The sequence below is a fragment of the Lontra canadensis genome, unplaced genomic scaffold (genome assembly GCF_010015895.1).
Source record: "Lontra canadensis isolate GAN:19392208 unplaced genomic scaffold, GSC_riverotter_1.0 scaffold56, whole genome shotgun sequence".
NCBI lineage: Eukaryota > Metazoa > Chordata > Mammalia > Carnivora > Mustelidae > Lontra > Lontra canadensis.
In genome coordinates this window covers 5,484,072-5,508,425 of record NW_022631050.1, presented here as the reverse complement: position 1 = coordinate 5,508,425, position 24,354 = coordinate 5,484,072, and the positions used below count along the sequence as shown (strand labels likewise).

Below are 24,354 nucleotides of genomic sequence, written 5' to 3'. Positions count from 1 at the left end.
GAAGTCATTCTTTCCTAGATTCTTCAAAAAGGGGGCTCACAGGAATAGAATTCCCTTGAGTTTTTGTATAACTGTTTTTCTATTGCCTTATTACTTGAAAGCCAGCTTGTCAGGATATAAAATTCTTGGTTCATACTTTTGGTTCATAAATTGTTCTAGAATACTGTCTCATTCTTCCCATGATTTGTATGTTGTTTTTGAGAAGTATGGTGCCTGTCTGTTTCTCTTGGCCTGGTAAATTGTTTACTCTTTTTCCTGGAAATGCTGAGAATTTTTACTTTATCCTTAAAGCCTAATCATTTTATTGGGCTGAGTCTCAGAGTTGATTGTTTCAGATCAGTTTTCTTGGGCCTTGCTAGGTCCTTTCAGGTTTATGTAGATTCAGGTCATATTTTATTTTTGGGAAGTTTTGGGTTATGCTTATGGATATTATCTCTGTTCCTTTGTTTTATTTTTAGTCTTTAGAGACTCTAGTTGTAAGTATGCTGATTCCTTTTTGTCTGGTTTCCATTTCAACCACTTTCTTTGCCTGTTTGTTTTATGTTATATACTGCCCCTTATTAAACTTTTTTTAAATGTGTTATCCTTTAGGTTTCTTGTAATTTAGACTCCATTTCTTAAATGGTTTTATCTTTTCTTTTTCTTTTTCTGACTTCAGTCAGTTCTAATTTTATTTCCTCTTCTCTTTGTATAGTAAAAAAATCCATTTTTTTTCTATTTGATGCACTTTTTTTCTTTTTTAAGACATTTTTAAATTTAATAAACATATAATGTATTATTTGTTTCAGGCGCACAGATCTGTGATTCATCAGTCTTACAGAATTCACAGCACTCACCATAGCATATAACTCTCCTCAATGTCCATTCCCCAGCTACCTCATCCCTCCTACCCCCTTCCCCTGCAGCAACCCTCAGTTTGTTTCCTGAGATTAAGAGTCTCTTATAGTTTGTCTCCCTCTCTGGTTTTGTCTTGTTTTAAAAAAAATCCATTTTTGTTCTTGGTTTTTGAGTTTCTTATTTAAGGTGCCCCTCCATACCCATAAATGTTTGTTTGTAGACATGCATTTCAGTTTGAAGAGGTATGTTATAGGTTTTTGTATGTTTGTTTGTTTTTTGTTTAGTAACTAATTTTTTGGAGGAATTTTCATCATCTAAAAAATATTTCTTTTAAAGATTTTATTTATTTATTTGACAGACAGAGATCACAAGTAGACAGAGAGGCAGGCAGAGAGAGAGAGGGAAGCAGGCTCCCTGCCGAGCAGAGAGCCCGATGCGGGACTCGATCTCAGGACCCTGAGATCGTGACCTGAGCCGAAGGCAGAGGCTTAACCCACTGAGCCACCCAGGCGCCCTCTAAAAATTTTTTAATAGACTTTATTTTTAGAGCAGTTTTAAGTTCACAGCAAAATTGAACAGAAATTGCAGAGATTTCCCATTTACTTCCTCCCCTACCATCAGTCAACTTCCCTATTAACATCCCACACCAAAATGGTATATTTTTCACAATTGATGAACCTACACTGACATGCCATTGTTGCTCAAAGTCTATAGTTTATATTTAAAGTATGTATTAGTTTATTATTAGGGTTCACTCATAGCGTTGTACATACTATGGGTTTGCACAAATGTTTAATGACATGTATCTGCCTCTGTAGTATCCTACAGAATAGTCTCACTGCTGTAAAGTCCTCCGTACTCCACCTATTCTTCCTTCCCATGCCCCCACCCCCAACCCTTGGCAACCACTGATTTTTACTATCTCTGTAATTCTTATTTCCTGAATGTTATATAGTTGGGATTATATGGTATGTAGCCTTCTCAGATTGACTTCTTTCACTTAATAATATGTATTTAAGATTCTCCATGTCTTTTCATGGCTTCATTGATCTTTGAATGAATATTCACCTGCTAAAGGATATCTTAGTTGCTTCCAGTTTTGGCAGTTCTCAATAAAGCTACTGTAAACACCCATGTGTGAGTTTTTATATGGCTGTAAGTTTTCAACTCATTTAGGTAAATACCAAAGAACACACTTGCTGGATCATATGGTACAAGTATGTTTAGTTTTATAAGAAACTGCCAAACTGTTTTCTAAAGTGGCTATGCCATTTTGAATACCTAATTAAATGAGAATACCTCATTAAATGAGAGTTCCTGTTGTTCCACATCTTTGTCGGCATTTGGTGTTGTCTGTGTTTTGGATTTTGGCCATTCTAATAAGTATGTAGTGGTATTTCATTGTTGTTTTAATTTGCAATTCCTTTTAAAAAAAAAGTTTTTATTTATTTGAGAGAGAGTGTGAGAACACAAGCAGGGGTGGGGGGAGAAGAACAAAGAGACTCCCCGCCAGGCTCTATCCCAGGACTCTGGGATCATAGCCTGAGCTGAAGGCAGATACTTAACAGACTGAGCCACCCAGGTGCCCCTAATTTGCAATTCCTTAATGACATACATTGTTAAACATCTTTTCATATGCTTATTTTCTATCTGTATATCTTTTTTGGTAAGGTGTCTATTTTCATTTTTTTTGCCTGGTTTTTAATTGGGGTGTTTATTTTTTTATTGTTGAGTTTTGAGAGTTCTTTGTGTATTTTGGATAAGAGTTCTTTATCACATATGCTCTTTTGCAAATATTTTCTTATAATTTGTGGCTTATCTTCTCATTATCTTGAAACTGAAAAAGTTTTTTTTCTTATGTTTTCCCCCATTTACAGTACTTTTCTATAGATGAATACTGCTCACAACTTTGTACTTAGTGAACAGGTTTGGTGGTTTAGAGTAGTTTACAGGATTTCTAGTACAAGAATACCATCTTTTGTTAGTATATCTATATATAATTTCTTTTTATCAATGGCCTAAAAAAATTTGTGGCAGGTGGTTAAGGGAAGGGGTTTGTGCGTCCTTTTTTTTTTTTTTTTTTGGTCTTGTAGGATGCTAAATTTTACCTCTTGATTCTTTTTTCCTTTACCAACAGGCATACCTCTTTTTTTCATTTCCATTTCTTTCCCAGATTTGCCTTTCTAAGACTGCCTCATTGAGTCCTTCTTTAGTTTGTACCCTAATGTACCAGGACTCTCTTTTTAGTACCTTTGTAATTAGGGTGTGCTTTTTCCCCCTGGGAGTTGTTTCACATCAATCCCCTCATCTCTTGATACTCCCTATGTATTAATCAGAGAAAGAACTAATAGGATATATAGATATAGATATAGATACAAATATATATCATGGCTGATTTTATGTGTCTGTTTGACTGGACTGAGGAATGCCCAGACAGCTGGTAAAACATTATTCCTGGATGTATTTTTGAAGGTGTTTCTTGAAGAGAGTAACATTGGATTCATGAACTAAGTAGAGCAGATTGCTCTCCCCAGTGTGGATGGGCATAGTATAATCTATTGAGTGCCCAAATTGAACAGAAAGGCAGAGGAGAGGTGAGTCTTTCTCTGCTTGAGCTGAGACTCATCTTCTCTTGCCCTTGAACATTGGTTCTTCTGGGTTTTGGGCTTTTGGACTTAGATCAGGATTTAGAACATTTGGCCCTTCATTCTCCAGCCTTGGACTCGGACTGAGTGACATCTCCAGCTTTCCTGGTTCTCCAACTTGCATTTGGCAGATTGTGAAACTTCTTGGCCTCTGTAACTGCATGAGCCAGTTCCTATAATAAATCTCCTCTTTTATATATCTGAATATACCTTATTGGTTCTTTTCTCTGGAGATCCCTGATATATATGTAAAGAGATTTACAATAAGATGTTGACTCATGTGATTATGGATACTGAGAAGTCCTACAATCTCCCCTCTGTATAATGAAAGCCCAGGAAAGCCAGTCATGTAATTCAGAGGCCTGAAAGCCAGAAAGCCAATTGTAGATTCCAGTCCAAGTCTGAAGGCCTGGAGCACTGAGTGTAGGAGATCAGTGTCCCAACTCAATAGTCAGGGAGAGAGAGAATCCTCCCTTATTCCACATTTTTGTTCTATATAGGCCCTCAATGGATTGGATGATGTCCACTCAACATAGGGAGGGCAGTTGGCTTACTTTACCAATTCAAATGCTAACCTTTTCTGGAAACACCCTCATGCGTGCACCTAGAAATAATATTTAACCAGATATTTGGACATCCTGTGATCCAGTCCAGTTGACACATAAAATTAACTATTATACTCTAGCTCTCTGCAAACACTTGTAGCAGAAGCTCAAGAAATAGTTCTGCTGGAAATTGGTGTCTGTTTTTTTAAAAAATCTATTTACAAGTAACGAAGTTTGTAGTGTTCTCTGTCTTCTAAATATGCTCAATGCATTAAATTTGTATGGCTCTGTTTATTCTTTTTTATTGATTGGTATAACTTTTAGAAGATGTGTAAAGATTCAGATTTTGCTCAATATCCAGAAGTTCCTGTCTTTATCATTTTTTATAATCTTTCAACTTCAAATTGCTAATTTTGTCATTAGCCATGTCCTTTTTCGTAAACTCTTTTATAAATTTTTAGGTACTGGCATTGTCTTAGTCTAGGATGCTATAACAAAGTACTATGGACTGAGTGGTTTATAAACAATAGAAATTTGTTTTTCATAGCTCTGGAGGCTAGCCGTGTGGGGTCAGGGTACCAGCATGGTCAGGTTCTGGTGAGGATCCTCTTCTGGGTTGCAGACTACCAACTTGTATCCTTGCATGGTAGAAAGAGGGCTAAAAATCTCTGTGGGATCTCTTTTATAAGAGCCCGAATCCCATTCATTAAGGCTCTGCCTTCATGACTAATGACCTCCCAGAATTCCTATTTCCTAATACCATCACATCAGAGGCTAGGATTTCAATATATGAATTTGGAGGGAGGGGCACACAAACATTCAGTTCATACTGGGCATTTATTTCTTATTTCTCATTACTTTCTTTTCATAACTGGGTATCATTATATTATGGGCACAGTATCCTTTCAAGTATCTGAGATTACTAATTAGAAAATATAAAAAAGTTCTTTTCTGGTTTTTTTAATTATTTCTGTTTCTACATTGGCAGTTCTGTTTATTTGCCTCAATCCTTCTCTTTGATGCTTCAGTTTTATTAATTTCAGAAGGCCTTTGGTTGCCTTTCCATATTTATGAATGGAAGTTTATATTATTAATATAATTATCTGGCTTGCGTTTCCTTTGCATTTGGGTAGGGCTGTTTTTAACCAATGGGAGGGGAGTAAGGCCATAGTGGGGATGAGGGTCCTCTGAACAGATTTCCCTTTAGGATGCTTGGCTAGGTAGCAGGCAGGGTTTTATTTATCATAACAAAGAGGATATTTTCCTGGAGGCAGAGTGAGTGTCTTAGTCAATTCCCTTCCAGAAAGACCTGTTTTACATATTCTTCTGAGTCTTTTGTGAGGTCTTAAGTTTCTTCAAGCTCTGCTCTGCTTTCTCCCCAGCTTTAAAACTTATAATCTAGCATCTCAGGCAATTATAATTTGTCAAGGAAGGTACTCTCAAGGCTGCAGAACAACCAGCTGCTCTCTATTCACAACCTCCAAACAAGGCCAAGGTTGGCCTATATAATGGACATAACCTAGAAGCTGGTTAGAAAGCAGAACCTGGGCCAGAATTTTTGAGTCAGCATTGGCATATTAAGATTCTCAGGTGAGAGTGCTGTGAAGTGTGTAAACCTGGCGATTCACAGACCTGTACCCCTGGGGGAAAAAATATATTATATGTTTATAAAAAATAAAATTAAAAAAAAAAGATTCTCAGGTGATTGGTGAGGACACTCAAGTCTGAGATATATTGTTATACATGACACTAATTAATTACTCTGCCTGTCCTGCTCTCTGACCTCATCTCCTTCAAGACTGAGACTGTCCTGGCATCAGAGGAAGAAGCTCTTAAGGTTTTTTTTCCCTCTATATTCAGGATTATTAGGAAGAGGAATTCACTCATATCTGCAATCCCAAAAAGATCTCATTCTTTTCTAGTGACATTATCTGTTTTTGCTTCCTGCACAGAATATCCTAGTTTTTTCATTTTCAAATATTTAATGTAAATTCTAGAAATGAGTATTATTTAAGGAAAGTTGTGGCTGAGTATTTCTGTGAAGAAAATGCAGTCTGTTAGACTATCTAGGAGAATTTTATGCAAATACTTCAAACAATTGCGTTTTATCTTACATCATGATGTACAGTAGACACACCCAGCAATGTAGTTTGTTCATCTATTTACTCATTGACATTTCAGGCTTACAGAGGTTTTATTATTGGTCATTAACATCCTTGCTTCTTATCCCATTAAAAAAAGGGTGGTGGCAGGAATGGAATTTGAAATATGGAAGGTGTATAGGAAGGGGGTGCCTGGGTAGCTCAGTCCATTGGGCATCTGACTTTTGGTTTTGGCTCAGTCATGATCTTGGAGTGTTGAGATCAAGCTCTGTGTTAGGCTCTGCACTCAGTGCAAAGTCTGCTTGAGGTTCTTCCCCTCCCTCCTCCTTTCCCTTTGCTTCTGCCCCTGCTTGTACTTTCTCTCTCTCAAATAAATAAATAAAATCTTAAAAAAAAACAAAAACAAAAAACGGAAGCTATATAGGAAGGAATATTTGAATGTAGAGAAAAGCCACCACATTCTGTGAGCAACCTGGCAGAGAATTTGGTTGGCTTAGAGGCAGTGGGTGCCCTATAATTGGATGCTTCCGATAGAGCTGGATGCATCTTGCAGGGATGTGCAAAGGGATTTCTTCATTGTTAAAGAACTCAATGAAGTCATTGATCATGTTTCTTACTACTATAAAGAGGAAATGTCCTTAAACTGTTGGCTATTCTATGAATCGGTAGAGCTGATTCTTAAAGTTTCAGCCTTCTAGAATTCTAGATTTTTTTAAATTCAGAAATAACCCAAGAGCTTTTGGGTTTTTAAAATAAATCTTTAAAAATTTGGTATAAATTATAGAAAAATTTAAGTTTCTATCTAAAAATCTAAGTTTCTGTCATTAAGCTGCAATGATTGTCAATGCATGAAGAGTTGTGTTTCATCAGGATCTCTACCCATATTCCCTTCCTCCATTATCTTGATGCAGATATCATTATCACTTCATCTGTGTTTCAGTATGCATTTCTTTTTCAATTAAAACAAATTTTTCTTAGTTAAAAAATGTTTTTTTCTTTTTTAGAGAAAGAGACTGGGGAGGGGCAGAGGGTGAGAGAGAAAGAGAGAGAGAATCTTAAGCACGCTCTATCTTGGAACCCAGTTCGGGCACCCTGAGATCATTACCTGAGCTGAAATCAAGAGTTGGATGCTTAACTGATTGAGCCACCCAGGAACCCCTCACTATGCATTTCTAAAAGACTCTTTAAAACATAATACCACCAAATAATTTAGTCATTTTTTTGTCTTTCTCAAAATATCTTTTTTTTCTTTTAACTTTGAATTAGAATCCAAAAAAGGAGGTAGAATGGGTACATTGCCATTTGTTGCTCTATAGATTCTCCCTCGTTCTCTCAGCCAAGAGCTTTTCATGTTCTACATGCACTGCTGTTTGCTGGCTTTCCTGTGCAGCACTAGCACATCTGGCTCTCTCATTGATTTGGGCAGGGAATTATCATTATCATCAAGAGAGTACTAGTGTGATGGCCTCTAGTCCATTTTATTTTATTTTTATTCATTTATTCATTTATTTAAAAATTTTAATTCTAGTATATTTAACATACAATGTTATATTTTATTATTTTCAGGTGTACAATATAGTAATTCAACAATTCCATACTTTATCAGGGCTCATCAGGATAAGTGTACTCTTAATCTCCTTGACTTATTTTACCCCTCCACCCACCTCCCCTCTGGGGATTATTCTTATATTAAGGGTCTGTTTTTTGGGTTGTCTCTTTTTTTTCTTCATTTGTTTTGTTTCTTATATTCCACATATGAGTGAAATCACATGGTATTTAACTTTATACCCTCTAAGTCTATCTGTGTTGATGCAAATGGCAAGATTTCTTTCTTTTTTAAGACTGAGTAATATTCTCCTGAATATATATATCACCTCCTCTTTATTCATTTATCTGTTGATGGATGCTTGGGTTGCTTCCATAATTTGGCTTTTGTAAATAATGTTAATGTAAGTAATGTAAATAATGCTGCAATAAACATAGGCATGCATATATCTTTTCAAGTTAGTGTTTTCATATACTTTGGGTAAATAGTAGTGGACTTACTAGGTTACATGGTAATTCTATTTTTAATCTACTGAGGAACCTCCATACTGTTTTCCACAGTGGCTGCACCAGTTTTTATTTCTACCAGCAGTGCCTAATGGTTCCTTTTTCTCCACATCCTCACCAACACTTGTTGTTTCTTGTGTTTTTGATGTTAGCCATTGTTACAGGTGTGAGGTGATATCTCATTGTGGTTTTGATTTGCATTTTCCTGATGATGAGTGATATTGAGTATCTTTTCATATGTCTGTTTGCCATCTGTATGTCTTCTTTGGAGGAGTTTCTGTTCATGTGTTCTGCCTATTTTAAAATTGGATTATTTGTGGAGTTTTTTTGGTGTTAAGGTGTGTAAGTTCTTTATATATTTGGGGTATTAACCACTTACTGGCTGTATCATTTGCAGATATCTCCTCCAACTCTGTAGGTTGTCTTTTAGTTTTGTTGATAGTTTCCTTTGCTGTGCAAAAGTTTTTTATTTTGATGTAGTCCCAATAATTTAATTTTGCTTTTGTTTCCCTTGCCTCAGGACACATTTCTAGAAAAAGGTTTCTATGGCCAATGTGAAAGAAAGTACTGCCTATGTTTTCTTCTAGGAATTTGATGGGTTCAGGTCTCACATTTAGGTCTTTCATCCATTTTGAGTTTACTTTTGTCTATGGCATAAGACAGTGCTCCAGTTTCATTCTTTTGCATGTAGCTGTCCACTTTTCCCAGCACCATTTTTTGAAGAGACTTTTTCCCCATTGTATATTCTTGCCTCCTTTGTCATAGATTAATTGACTATATAATTGTGGGTTTATTTCTGGACTCTATTCTGTTCTATTGATCTATGTGTCTATTTTTGTGGCAGTACCATACTGACTTGATTACTATAGCTTTGTAGTTTATCTTGAAATCTGGGATTGTGATATCTCTAGCTCTGTTCTTCTTTCTCAAGGTTTCTCTAACTATTCAGGGTGTTTTGCAGTTCCATACAAATTTTAGGGTAATTTGTACTAGTTCTGTGAAAAATGTTATTGGTATTTTGATAGAGACTGCATTAAATGCATGGATTGTTTTGGGTAGTCTGGTCATTTTAACCATACTGGTTCTTCCAATTCATGAGCATGGAATATCTTCCCATTTGTTTGTGTCACCTTCAGTTTCTTTCATCAGTGTTTTATAGTTTTCAGAGTACAGGCTTTCACCTTCTTGGTTAAGTCTGTTCCTAGGTATTTAATTATTTATGGTGCATTTGTAAATGGGATTGTTTTCTTATTTTCTTCTTGTTCTACTTCATTATTTGTGTGTAAAAATGCAACAGATTTTGTGCATTGATTTTGTATCCTATGACTTTATTGAATTCATTGATCAGTTCTAGTAGTTTTTTGGTGGTGACTTTTGGGTTTTCTGTATATAGTATCATGGCATCTGCAAATAGTGGAAGTGTTACTTTTTCCTTACGGATTTGGATACTTTTTATTTCTTTTTCTTGTCTGATTGCTGTGGCTAGGACTTCTAGTACTGTGTTGAATAAAAGTAGTGAGAGTCGACATCCTTGGCTTGTTCCTGATCTTAGAAGAAAAGCTGTCAGTTTTTCCCTAATGCGTATGATGTTAGCTGTGGATTTTTCATATATGGCCTTCTTATGTTGAGATATGTTCCTTCTAAAATCACTTTGCTAAGAGTTTTTATCATGAATGGATGTTGTACTTTGTTAAATGTTTTTTCTACATCTATTGAAGTGATCATATGGTTTTAATATTTTCTCTTGTTAATGTGATGTATCATGTTGATTGATTTGGGAATATTGAATCATGCGTGCATCCCAGGAATAAATCCCATTTGATCATGGTGAATGATTTTTTTAATGTATTGTTGGATTTAGTTTGCTAGTATTTTGTTGAGGAATTTTATATCTCTGTTCATTGGAAATATTGGCCTAGAGTTCTCTTTTGTTATAGAATCTTTATCTGGTTTTTGTATCAGGGTAATGCTGACCTCGTAGAATGAGTTTGGAAGTTTCCTTCCTCCTCAAATTTTTGGAATAGCATTAACTCTTGAAATATTTTGTAGATTTGACCTGCGAAACTGTCTGGTCCTGGACTCTTGTTTGGTTTTTTGATTCTGATGCAATTTAATTGCTGGCAATCAGTCTGCTCAAATTTTCTATTTCTTCCTGATTCAATTGTGGGAGGTTATATGTTTCTAGGAATTTATCTACTTTCTTTAGATTGTCCGATTTTTGGACATATAATTTTTCATAAGACTCTCTTATAATTCTTTGTATTTCTGCGGTGTTGGTTCTTATTTCTCTTTTTTCATTTCTGATTTTATTTGAGTCCTCTCTCTCTTCTGTTTTTTCTTTTTTGATGAACCTGGCTAAAGGTGATCAATTTGTTTGGCTTTTTTTTTTTTTAAATATTTATTTATTTATTTCAGAGAGAGAGTGAAAGCAAGTACAGGAGGGGGAAAGGGCAGAGGGAGAGAGAGTCTTTTTTAAGCAGACTCCAATGTTGAGCGCAGAGTGCAACATGAGGCTTGATCTCACAACCCTGAGATCATGAATGGAGCTGAAACCAAGTTGGAAGCTCAACCAACTGTGCCATGCAGGTGCTCCTGTTGTTCTTTTCAAAGAAAGAACTACTGGTTTCATTGATTTATTCTTTTTTTTTTTTTTTTTTAAGTTTCTATTTCATTTATTTCTGCTCTAATCTTTATTATCTCTTTTTTCTCTGTTGGTTTTGGGTTTTGTTTGTTCATTTTCTAGCTCCTTTAGGTGAAAGGTTTTATTGTTTGAGATTTTTCTTGCTTCTTGAGGTAGGCCTATATTGCTATAAACTTTCCTCTTGGAGCCACTTTTGCTGCATCCCAAAATTTTTGGACCATTGTATTTTCATTTTCATTTGTCTCCATGTATTTTTCAATTTCCTGTTTGATTTCTTGGTTGACCCATTCATTGTTTGGTAGCATGTTATTTAACCTCCATGTATTTGAGCCTTTTCTTTTTCCAGATCCTTCTTGTAGTTGATTTTTAGTTTCATAGCTTCTTGGTCAGAAAATGTGTGTGGTATGAGTTCAGTCTTTTTGAATTTGTTGAGACTTGTTTTGTGGCCTATATGTGATCAATTCTGGGAAAGGTACCATGTGCATTTGAAAAGAATGTGAATTCAGCTGTTTTAGGGTGGAATGTCCTGAATTTATCTGTTAAATTCATTTGGTCCTCTATGTCATTCAAAACTACTGTTTCCTTGTTGATTTTTTGTATATGATCTATCCATTGATGCAAATGGGATAATTAAAATCCCTTACTATTATTGTATTCATCTCGATTTTTTCTTTTATGTTTGTTATTAGCTGCTTTATGTATTTGGGTGCTCCCATGTTGTGTGTGTAAATATTTGTAATAGTCATGTCTTCTTGTTGGATTATTTCCTTTATGATTATATAGTGTCCTTCTTTGTCTCTTATTATAGTCTTTGTTTTAAAGTCTAATTTGTCTGATATAAGTATTGGTACCCCAGTAGCAATTTCTTTTCAATTCTATTTGAATGATAAGTACTTTTCCATCTCTTCACTTTTCAATCTACATGTGTCATTAGGTATGGGAAAGTCTTTTATAGGCAGTATATAGATGGGTCTTGCTTTTTTATCCATTCAGTCACCTTTTGTCTTTTGATTGGAGCATTTAATCTATTTATGTTCAAAATAATTATTGATAGATGTGTACTTATTTACATTTTGTTTCTTGTTTTATGGTTATTTTTATAGTTCTTCTCCATTCCTTTCTTTTCTTGCTCTCTTCCCTCACAGTTTGCTGGCTTTCTTTAGTGATATATGTGGATTCCTTTATCTTTATTTATGGTTTTTGATTTGTGGTTACTGTTAGGTTTGCATATAACATCTTCTGCATATAACAGTCTATATTAAGTTGATGGTCACTTAAATTTCAACCCATTCTTTCCTCCTCTCCTTCCCCTATGTTTTAGGTATAAGGTGTCATACTTTATATTCTTGTATTTTGTGAATCCCTTGATGGATTTTTTTATAGATACACTAAGTTTTACTGCTTTTATGCTTCCTACTTATCTTGTTCCTTCCTAGAATCTTTCCTTTCCATTCAAAGTGTCCCCTTTAACAAATCTTGTAGGGCTGGTTTAGTGGTGATGGATTCCTTTGACTTTTGTTCATCTGGGAAACTCTTTATCTTTCCTTCTGTTTTGAATGATAGCCTTTCTGGATAAAGTGTTCTTGGATGTGGGTGTTTTTCTTTCAGCACTTCAAATATATCATGCCACTCCCTTCTTGGCCTGCCGTTTCTGCTGAAAAATCAGCTGATAGCCTTATGGGGTTTTCCTTGTATCTAACTCTTCTTTTCTCTTGCTGCTCTTAAAATTGTCTCTTTAATACTATGTTTTGCTATTTTAATTACTATATGTCTGGATATGTTCTTCCTTGAGTTGATTTTGTTGGGGGCTCTCTGTGCCTATTAGATCTGGGTTTCTGTTTTCTTCCCCAGATTTGGGGAGTTTTCAGCTATTATTTCTTCAAATAAATTTTCTGTCCCCTTTTCTCTGTCTAATTCTGGGATCCCTGTAATGCAGATGTTATGCTTGATGATGTTGTCAAGTTCCTTAAGTCTATTTTTATTTAAATTTTTTTTCTTCTCACCTGTCCAGCCAGATTGCTTTCCATTCCTGTCCTCCAGGTGGCTGATCTGTTCTTCTGCTTCCTCTGATCTATTATTTATTCCATCCCGTGTATTTTTAATTTCAAGTATCGAATTTTTCATTTTTCATTGGTTCTTTTTAATGTTTTCTGTCTCTTTGTTAAGGATCTCACTGAGGTCCTCCACTCTTAAGTCCAGTGAGTAACTTTAAAACCACTACTTTAAATTCTCTGGCAGATTGATGTGGGTGTTGTCTAGTTGTATCTGTGAGACAAAGTGACATTAGGGTCCTCCTACTCCAGCATCCTCTGCATCTTTTCTAGTCCATTTTAAAGAAGGGCGTTTATTTTCCTACAGAGAAAATGGGAAGCAAGTTTCTACTTTTGATGAGGCATGAAAGAATATAGCAAAAGTTGAGGTAAGGTGAAGTTTCCAGGTTTGAGGAGAGAGGGAAGACGTGATAAAGATTCTGAGATATTCCAGAGATCAAACTAAATTGTCCCCTATGTGTTCCATTCTTAATTTTGGATTATCTCATAATCTCTTCCAAACTCTAAAAATTACCCACTGAATTTGTACATCCATGGTCCCAAGGACTTGAAGTCTTTATACAGAATTAGAGTCATAGAATGTTAAAGTTGGAAGAAGTACTTGTGTCAGCCAGCCATTTTACGGATGAAGATGCCAAGAGAATGCTGTAAGACTAAAAGCATTATGAATTCTTTACTTCTGAATTAGAATAATATTTTTTAAGAAAATAGGTTAATCATTCTTAATCTTTAAAAAAAAATGGGACAGCTGGGTGGCTCAGTTGTTAAGCGTCTGCCTTTGGCTCAGGTCATGATGCCAGGGTCCTGGGATCAAGCCCCACATTGGGCTCCCTACTTGGTAGGACGCCTCCTATTCCCTCTCCCACTCCCCCTGCTTGTGTTCCCTCTTTTGCTGTGTCTCTCTCTGTCAAATCCCTGTCTGTCAAATAAATAAATAAAATCTTTAAAAAAATAAATAAATAGATTAATCATTCTACCTCCTATATTAGGAACAGCTTTGAGGACTGCCATTCGAAAGAGAATTCCTAAAATTATGAAAGATCACAAAGTAACTGTCAACAGATGTAAATGGTACTAAAAAGTAGTTTGATTTTTTCCAATAAGAAGCCCCATAAACAGTATGCCAGTGAGCAGTCATACACTTGGAATTAGGCATTTGAGTTGGGGTTACCAAGTTGTCTTGGTTTTTCTGAGACTGTTCATGTTTTAGCACTGAAAGTTCTGTGTCCCAGGAAACTGTTCAGTCCTGGACAAAGTGGGATGGATGGTCACCCTACATTTGACTCAGTTTTTATGGCAATGAGGTAAATTTCAGTTACTTAAAATATTTTTCATACCTAGCTTACTGAAAAAGGCAAATCATAGGAAAATATTTAACATAAGAGTTTAATTAAAGAAATAAATACCACATACACCATAAAACTGCCCCAGCGTTTTGGGGTCACACCACATTTACCTTTATCATGTATGCTTCTACATTTATACTTAGTCATATTTAAAATGCTGCATTTGACTCATTAAAAATTCAGTTATATTTGTTATAGAGGAGATACTGAGATTGGAAAATGAAGAAATACAGTGTTAAAACATTTTCCATACCAAGAGGGTATGAATTTTGTGGCATGAGCATTGGTTTCAGAGTCTGAAGACTTTGAATTTTAACTGTGCACATGGTATATGATTTTGGGCAAGTCATGATTACTTTTTAAACATCTTTGAGGATTAGTTTCCTCATCTATAAAGTATAATTGTTACCAGCAACATGGTTATGAGAGTGGTTGTAAGGATTATATTAAATAGCATTTAGGTGGGTATCTAGCACATCATAGGACCTTAATGTTAAAAAGAACAATAGGGATTAAAATAGCCAAGTTTTGGTTAAAGAAATATGCTGTCCAGGAACCCCATTTCTTGTGCATTTGGTTTAGTTGAGGTTTTTGCACTTGTGTTGAACCAGATAGAGTAGAAAGAAAACCCCAGTAATCCCACAGTAGTTGATATTACTCCATGTTGTTTAAAATATTTATCTTTTTATACCAAGATAAACTATATGAATTTGACTATATTCAAAATCATTGTCATGATTTATTATCTCTCTTCTCTGAACTGAGGTCTGTACACAGCTGTGTCAGGAAACATAGCCCTTTATGTACACAGGTATTTTCCCAGGAGATCCCACCCTATTTGACCAGATGCTCTGGCTTCTGACCAGATACATCCAACTTCAACTGCATGAAGCTAGGTTGAGATTGTTGTGAGGAGCATTTGCCCTCAGTTTGGCTGGGGAGGCCATACAGGCATCAGCTGCTTATTTCGTAGATCAAAGAACAGCCTGTGTTTATGTGCTATATGTATTTGCTGAGCCTTTCCCAGCTCCACCTGGCTTAAGAGCCTCAGATGTCCTCTTAGAACATTTTTTCTCAATGATTATTTGGTTCAAAGAAAAAAGAAAAGAAAAGAAAAACACTACTGACAGAAAAATAGACAAAATAAAACTTCCACACGTTGCAAGCATATCATCTGTGAGAAAAAACTGAAAGGGGGCAGCAGGACAGGGTTGAGCATGAACATTGGTATCAGAGAACACAGCGTTTAAAATCCAGTGTTGCTAGTGTGATATCAGACAAGTTATTTTATTTCTAGCAACCTTTGTTTCCCCTTCTGTAAAGTGGTGATAACAATATTTATTGTTTAAGGTTAAATAAAATTAAAAAAGAAATGTGCCTGAAAAATAATAGGCACTCAATGTACAGTGGCTGTCATTATCTAAAGTTATTTTCTTTGTTACTAACATCAGTTTGTTTTTGCCCTACTGCAGAACAGTTTTGGTCGTTTCATCAGTGCTGGACACATGTTGGGAACTTGATAAGGACGTATCTTCTTAAATTTTGTAATAATTTTCCTTTTTCACAACTTGAATTAACTAATTCCTTGGTTTTTAAAACTGAGTTACACTTTACACGTAACAAAGTATATAAATCTCTACTGTATAGCTCAATGAATATTTGCCTGGTTATATAACTGTGTAACAACCAGCAAAATCAGGGTGTGAAATATTCCTATGAAGGTTCCTTTCTGCTTCTTTCCCATTAATGTCTACAGCCTTACCTCTTCACTTGTTTACCTTCCTCCCCCAAGAAAATCTCACTTTTGTCACCACTGATTAGAAAAGTTGCAAATTATTTGGAAGTTGAGCAACCATCTCTAAATAATCTATGAACCAAAGAATAAATCACAAAGGAAATTAGAACATTTAAAAACTGAGTAACAACAAAACAGTATATCAAAATTTAAGTGATATGTAGCTTTAGCTGTAAATACTTTTATTAGAAGAGAGGAAGGTTTAAAAATCAATGATCTGATCTTCCACTTTAAAAAGTTAAATAAGAGACTTGCAATTAAATCCAAAGAAAAGAAAGGGAAGGAAATTGTAAAAGAAAAAAGGTAAATGAAAAAGAAAGCAAAAGACTAATAGAGTCCCATTTTAATTCCACAATAATCAGACACCCTGAATGATTGTAGTCATTTAAAATTTTTGACATTAGCTTTATGACCAAGGATAGTGGACTATTTTATAAATGTCCTATGTATATTTGAAAAAAAAATGGGTGTTCTGCAGTTGTTGGATGTCAGGTTCTTCAAAGTCAAGTCTATGTCCTTACTGGTTTTTAGTTACTGGGAGAGAAGTCTCTAACTTTGTGGATTTATCTATTTTTTCTTTTAGTTCTATCAGTTTTTTAAAAGGTTTTTAAAAAATTTCTTTTTGAGAGAGAGAGAATGAGTAGGGAAGAAGGGCAGAGAGAGAAACAGACTCCCTGCTGAGAAGGGCACCCAATGTGGAACTCAATCCCAGGACTCTAGGATCATGAACTGAGCTGAAGGCAGAAGCTTAGCTGACTGAGCCACCCAAGCACCCTAGTTCTATTAGTTTTTGATGAATTCATTTTGAAACAATGTTGTTGCCTATGTAGACCTTTAGGATTCTTATATTGTCTTGATGAACTGACCCTTTTATCTTTGTGAATCACATGTCTCTGCCAATACTTCTTGGGCTGAATACTACTTTTTTTAATGTTAATATAGCCACACTGGCTTTCTTATGATTAGTGATTGCAGAGTATACCTTTTACCATCCTTTTTCTTCCTATTTCGGTTCATGTTTAAAGCATAATCACTGGCTCTTGTAATCAGTATTTTCATTCTAACACTATTGCTTTTTAAATGGAGAAATATAGACCATTTCCATCTAATGTGATCACTGAAATTGGTTGGGTTTAATCTACCATCTTGCTGTTTGTACCATTTGTGACTCATTCTTTTTTTTCTCCTTTCCTGCCATGTTAGTCTGCTCTGGCTGCCATAACAAACCCCCACACACCGGATGACTGAAACAACAAAATTTGTTTTCCCACCAGGTGTCTGGATGGCACAGTTATTGATTCTTGATTTTGGCTCAGGTCCTGATTTCAGGGTCGTGAGATCAAGCCCCCACTTGGGATCTACACTCAGTGGGGAGTCTGTCTGAGTTTCCTCTCTCCCTCTGCCCCTCTCCGACATGTGCTTGCATGCTCACTATCTCAAACAAATAAATAAATAAATCTTTAGGAAAAAAATTATTTTCTCAGAATTCTGGAGGCTAGCAGTCTAAGATCAGGGTTGTGGCTGATTCTGTTTCTAGCGAAGGCTGTCTCCCTGGCTGCTGATAGCTGTATTCTTCCTCTGTTTTCACATGGCAGAGGAAGAGCTCTGCTTTGGGGTGCCTGGATGGCTCAGTTAGTTGGATGACTACCTTCAGCTCAGGTCATGATCCTGGAGTCCTGGGATGGAGTCCCACATCGGGCTCCCTGCTGTGCAGGGAGTCTGCTTCCCTCTCTGACTCTCCCCCTTCTTGTGCTCTCTCTCTCTCTCATTCTCTCCCTCTCAAATAAATAAAATCTTTAAAAAAAAAAAGCTTTGCTGTCTCTTCCTCTTCTTAGAAGGGCATTAATCCTATCAAATTAGGACCCCACCCTTACACCTTATTTAATCTTTTTTTTTTTTTTAAAGATTTTATTTATTTATTTGACAGACAGAGATCACAAGTAGGCAGACAGGCAGGCAGAGAGAGAGGAAGGGAAGCAGGCTCCCTGCTGAGCAGAGAGCCCGATGTGGGGCTCGATCCCAGGACCCTGAGATCATGACCTGAGCCAAAGGCAGAGGCTTAAGCCACTGAGCCACCAGGCGCCCCGCACCTTATTTAATCTTTATCACCTCCTTGCAGGCCCTTAATGTAATTACAGTCACAATTTGAATTAGAACTTCAACATACAAATTTTGGAAGGAAACATTCAGTCTATAGCCCTTGCTCTCTTTTGAATTTTTCAGATATTTTCAGCATTCCACTTAATTTCCTCTATTGGATTTTAAGCAATGGTTTCTATAGTGTTATAGTATGTAATACTATATATCATGTATTTAATATATACATACATATTTTGCACATATAATGTATTTAATATTTATTGTTTTCACCTTTTTAAAAAAGATTTTATTTATTTATCTGACACTGAGAGAGTGAGCCCAAGCAGGGGGAACAGCAGGCAGAGAAGGAGAAGCAGGCTCTCCACTGAGCAGGGAGCTATACGCAGGGCTCAATTCTAGGAACCTGGGATCCTGAGCCGAAGGCAGATGCTTAACCAACTGAGCCACCCAGGCCCTCTGTTTTCACTTTTAATAGTCAGTAGTGTTTTTGTGAAGTAAAAAACACAGTTGATGATATTTATCCATATATGCAATGTTTACAGTACTCTTCATTCTTTTTGCAGATTCAGGTTACTGTGTAGCATTATTTCCTTTCATGGATGGACATTCCTTAGCCTATTACCAGAATAAGCAACCACCACTTCAAATGAAAGCCTCTAGTAGTAGTAGCTGCTGCCTATGGAAACAACTCTTGACTCTTAACCCTCTCTGGAATTTGTTTATTTAGCTTTCTTTATTTTCAGTGTTCCCTAATGTCTTTTAAGGACAAATATGTTTTTTTTTTAAGATTTTATTTATTTATTTGACACAGAGAGAGAGATCACAATTAGGCGGAGAGGCAGGCAGAGAGAGAGGGGGAAGCAGGCGCCCTGCAGAGCAGAGAGCCTGATGTGGGCCTCGATCTCAGGACCCTGAGATCATGACCTGAGCCAAAGGCAGAGTCTTAACCCACTGAGCCACCCAGGTACCCCAAATATGGGTTTTTAACTTAACCAGTTTGTTGTTGTTGCTGCTGCACCAGCTGCTTTATGGGCACCTTAATCTCACACTGCATCTCATTAGATGTCAGCAAACCTCAGTGTCACTATCAGTGTTTTGGGCAATAGAGAAAACTAACTGAGCTGAAGAGGGGTCAGAATTCATTGTGCAGCCCAGCCAGCCACCCTGAAGGTTTTTTTTTTTTTTCCTTACTCAAATTCAGTTAGTTAACATGCAGTGTAAAATTAGTTTCAGATGTACAATATAATGATTCCACACTTTCAACCGTCAGTGCTCATCACAAGTGCACTCCTTAATCCTTATCACCTATTTCTCACATACCCCCCACCCCCTCCCTTCTGATAACCATCAGTTTGTTCTCTGTGGTTGAGTCAGTTTCCTGGTTTGCATCTCTCTCTTTTTTTCCCTTTACTCCTTTGTTTTGTTTTCTTAAATTCCACATATGAGTAAAATCACATGGTATTTGTCTTTCTCTGACTGACTTATTTCACTTACATAATACTCTCTAATAGTTTGTTTTTTTGTTTTTTTTTTTTCCAATGTAAGAATAAAAGTCTTCCTAATCAGCACTGAATCTCCTTTTCAGGCTGTTAATTTTTCTTCCCCTTTCATGCTTCCAACTTTATTCAGCCTGGAGAACATCCTTTAATATTTCTTGAAGTGAATGCCTACTGGCAATAAATTCTCTCAGCTTAATTGTCTGGAAACACCTTTATTTCACCTTCATTTTTTAAAAAGATTTTATTTATTTATTTGACACAGAGAGAGAGAATGAGAGAGAGCACAAGCAAGGGGACCAAAAGAGGGAGAAGCAGACTCCCTACTGAGCAGGGAGCCCAATGTGGGGCTTGATTCCAGGACTCTGGGATCATGACCTGAGCCAAAGACAGTTGCTTAACCAACTGAGCCACCCAGGCACCCCTCACCTTAATTTTTTAAAATAAATTTTCATTTGGTATATAATGCTAAGTGGGTCCCTTTTTTCAGGTTACTCCTTGAAAGATAACATTCCATTGGATGATAGCTCCCATAGTTTCTGTTAAAAAGTCAGTGATTGCTTTTTGTTTAAATGTTAATCTTCTGGAGGTAATGTGTCTTTTTCCCCACTGGTTGCTTTTTATTTTTTAAGGTTTTATTTATTTATTTATTTATTTATTTATTTATTTGACAGACAAAGATCACAAGCAGGCAGAGAGGCAGGCAGAGAGAGAAAGGAAGCAGGCTCCCCGCTGAGCAGAAAGCCCGACATGGGGCTCGATCCCAGGACCCTGAGATCATGACCAGAGCCGAAGGCAGAGACTTTAGCCCACTGAGCTATCCAGGTGCCCCTTCATTGGTTGCTTTTAAAGGTTTCTCGTTATCTTTAATTTTGCGCCACTTGACTCTGATATGTCTGGATGAAGTTTTCTTTGTATTTATCCTGCTTGGTATTAGAAGAGCTGCTTGAATCTGTGAATTGATGTCTTTGATCAGATATGGAAAATTCTTCAATGTTACTTTTTAAAATATTGTTTCTGTAACATACTCTCTCTCCTTTCTTTCTGGGAGTCTGTTCATGGCCCATATCTCTTTAACATTCTGTCCTTTCTATTTCTCTGTGTTTCACTTTGAATATTTTCAAGTCGTATGTTTTCAGTTTCACCTATCTTGTCTTCTGCTATGTTCAGTCTGCTGTTAAATCCACTGAGTTCTTAATTTCAGATATTCGTGTTTTGTAATTCTAGGAGGTTCATTTGATTCTTTATTATAGTTTCTAATTCTCTGCTGAAATAATGTATCTTTTAATCTATTTTGTCTACCCTTTCCTCTTCTTCTTCTAACATATTGATCATAATTGCATTTAACTTTTTTCTGCCAAAAACCAGGATTATCTTTGAGTCTATAGTAGTTGACTATTTCATCTCTTATTTATTGTTTTCTTCTTGCTTTTTTGCATTTCTATTAATTTTTTTATTTTATGCTAGATATTGTAGATTATACATTATAGAGGCTTATTTGCTTACAAAAATTATTGAGTTTGATCTGGTGGGAAGTTAAATTACTGGTAGATCACCTTGATTTTTTTGAAGACTGCTTTTTAGGTTTTCTTAGGGCAAGTCTATTTCTGCTTGGTCCTTATTCCTAGAGTATAGCCTTAATCCTGTGGCAATTCCTATGATGTTTCATTTATCCTAGAATATTGCCTTTCTAGAGTTTCACCTGAAGGCCCAGGGTGCTCATCAAAGTCTGTCTATTCTGGGTGGGTCCAACGCCTACTGTCTTTCTTTCCCCAGAACTGCACAAACTTTATAACTTTTCATCAGTTTTCATATGTGTAGTTGCTATTCTCTGTCAGCCTTCTGGACTCCTGCCTGAAATAGTGGGGCGTGGACATTGGCAGTGTTAAAGGAGAACCTCCATGAAAATTTCTGGGGTTCCCTCTATGTTCCTTCTTCACAGTCACCCTCCTCAAGTTCTGGCAACTTTTGCTTATATAATCCCCAGTCTCTGCCTCTTTTACCCAGTGAGACACCCGCCCCCTTGTACTGTGGCTTGGAAAGTGTTCCCAGTGAGAGAACCTGGGTCATTGTAGAACTGTGATAATGGCTTGGTCCAATAATACCTACTTCAGATCAACTACTTGTGTTTTCTCAATGTTTGCTTAGATCTTAGATCTTCTGCCTTACCCCCATACAGGCACTCATTATGGTAAAGCTTATCTTTTGCCTAATATTAGAGAGTTATTAAAAGTTTACTAGAGGCCATCTACTTTTCATGTACTTGATCTCTTTTCATTGCCATGACAAGGACATATAAAATAATCATAATATCAGTATATATACAGTGTATATGTACCAAGCTCCAGGCATTGTTTTGAGCCTCTTATGTATTTCTTATTCATACTCATTTAATCCTCACGTCAACCATATAGATAGGTACTATTTTTGTTCCTACTTAACAAATGGGGTCTCTTAGAAACTATAGAGGTTAAGTAATTCCACCTCCCGCCCCCATATACACTATATAAATGGAAGAATTAATGTTTCATACCTAGGCAATCTGGCTTCAGAATTTATGCTTTTAAGGACTTCATTTTTGGTGGTATTGTTTTCATTTTATGGGTGAGGAAACTGAGCTTTAGAGAGGGTGGGTGGCTTCCCCGGGTCACAGTGCTATTAAGTGGCAGCTCTAGGATCTGAGCCACTAGAATCCAAAGCCTTTGCTCTTTCCTGTATATCATAGTTCCTCCCAAAGAGAGAAAGAAGAAAAATGTTTTCATTTTGGGGACATTAGTTTAAAAGAATTTTGTGAGGACTTGGAAGGGAGTAAAACATCTTCCTTTCATCCTTGATGAAAATAATATCTTCTTGTGCCTATAATTTGCTGGCTGTTCATCGTTGGGCATTGGAAGGGGGTTGTAATTCCCATAAACATGTGGTATTTCTGAACACCTCTAGAATTCACTCCTAAGGAAGCATATTGATAGCTCCATGTACATCAGTTTTGGGAGTGGAAGGATGGCAGAGCTCAACCTTGTGTTCCTTTGCATATCCTGACACATATGATGCCTACCTGACATGTGCATTTTCCTCTAAGTCTGAGCACATGTGCTCCTTGGGTGTTTTGACACTTCCCAACCATAAACAGAGCCTTGAGAGGGTTTGAGACACCAAATATTTCTGTTTTGTTAAGGCTGCCGGGCTGAGATGAGGAGAGGAAGTTGATTCTTTTGCCAGGGAAGTCAGACCAGGTTTTCCCTTTTGCCACATGGCATGTTTATGCATGAGCCCAGGGTACCAGAGGCTGTAGAATATCCTGGTGAGGGAGCTGCCCAGAACCCATGTGTCTCACCTGGTCTCTGATACCGACCATCCTTTTTTGCAGTGTGGAGGCTGCCAGCATCGGATTCATCATTGTTATCGACCGGCGAAGGGACAAATGGAGCTCCATAAAAGCATCATTGACAAGAATAGCTGTAAATATTCACTTTTCTGCTGTTATTATAAGAAGTAATTTAAATTGTCTGTTCAATTATTTCCTATCAAAGTCACAGGGAAAAGGCAATTGTTTTATGCCAAATTTTAGGAAGGCCTTTGTAGCAGAGGCTGTTGTGTCACATCCATGTCCCCTCTGCCACCTGCCTGTCATGGCAGACAATTCCTGAGCCCATCAAAATCTTCCTGAATCTACCTTATTGACCTCCTGGTCACTGAGGTGGGGGGCGAATAGGGAATGCTGGGAAGTTAATGCCCCAGGAGTGACAAATGATGAGTTATGGGAGTTGATGGATATGGGAGTTGATGGATAAATGCCCCAGCCTCCACACCCCTCAGAATTCTGAGATATGTACCACACAGTATCTCAGAGAGCCCCAACCCTTCTTGCCCCCAGCAGTGCCCCATCTTATTATACCAGCTTTCTTGTTATCACTTTCTCACTCTCCCCCACTCCTCTGTGTTTCCTAGGATCACTTCCTCAATAAACTCTATACCCAAATCCTTGTCTTAGAGATTTTTTGGTGAGGGTGGTCACCCAATGTAAGCCAGTCTTCATTTCGGTATTCAAATTAGTTTTCCACATACTGAAAGATACTGGAAAAAACAGACAAAATATAATATGTGCTTGTTTTTGGTATGAGATTGTACAACCTTGGATGAATTTCCTTTTTCATCTATTTAGTCTGATTTTGATCCCTGTTTGTTGCCTTTCAGCAAGTAGACGTATCCTTTCTCTCTGTGGGGACAGGGAACTCAACCACATGTGCAGGGAGAAACACCTCAGGGCAGCCATGCCAGCATTTCCACCAAAGCACAGGCTTCCTAGGGCAGTTGAGAAGGCTGAAGAGGATGGGATATGGTAGGGTGATGTGTGTGTAGAGGCTGGGATGGGAGAGGGACTTTAGAAGCCTCATTCATGCCTACTTACAAAGGTAGTCACGCATGCAAACATGCACATATATGGAGTCTCAGACCTAGAGCCTCGACCAGAAATACAAATAGTGTCTCAGCCTATTTGTCCTACCATGATGTAACAAAATGCAAGCTGCTTCTGTTTAGGAGCTTGCATTTCAAACACTGGGGGAAAGGAAGACTCCCTTCCCCTTGGGTATGGATTGTTTTGTTCCTTTGGTTTAGTTTTGGCTAGTTTTGGGAAAATTTTAGTTTTTGGGAAAAATACAATGGTGGTTGATGGCCTGAGGCTTTAGACCCTTGACAGTGCCCATGAATATTTTAGAGGACTGGCCTCAAGAGAGTTCTGGTT

The 24,354-nt window shown here is 37.0% G+C and overlaps 1 protein-coding gene across 3 annotated transcripts in view; it reads left to right on the top strand.

Moving 5' to 3' along the window:
• Nucleotides 1-24,354, top strand: part of MCF2L2 (MCF.2 cell line derived transforming sequence-like 2) — a 242,334-nt gene that overhangs the window by 58,488 nt on the left and 159,492 nt on the right. For all 3 annotated transcript variants that reach the window (XM_032875453.1, XM_032875452.1, XM_032875451.1), the window contains exon 4: nucleotides 22,978-23,068. In XM_032875453.1, the coding sequence (XP_032731344.1) occupies nucleotides 22,978-23,068 (91 nt within the window). The remainder of the gene's footprint in view (nucleotides 1-22,977; nucleotides 23,069-24,354) is intronic.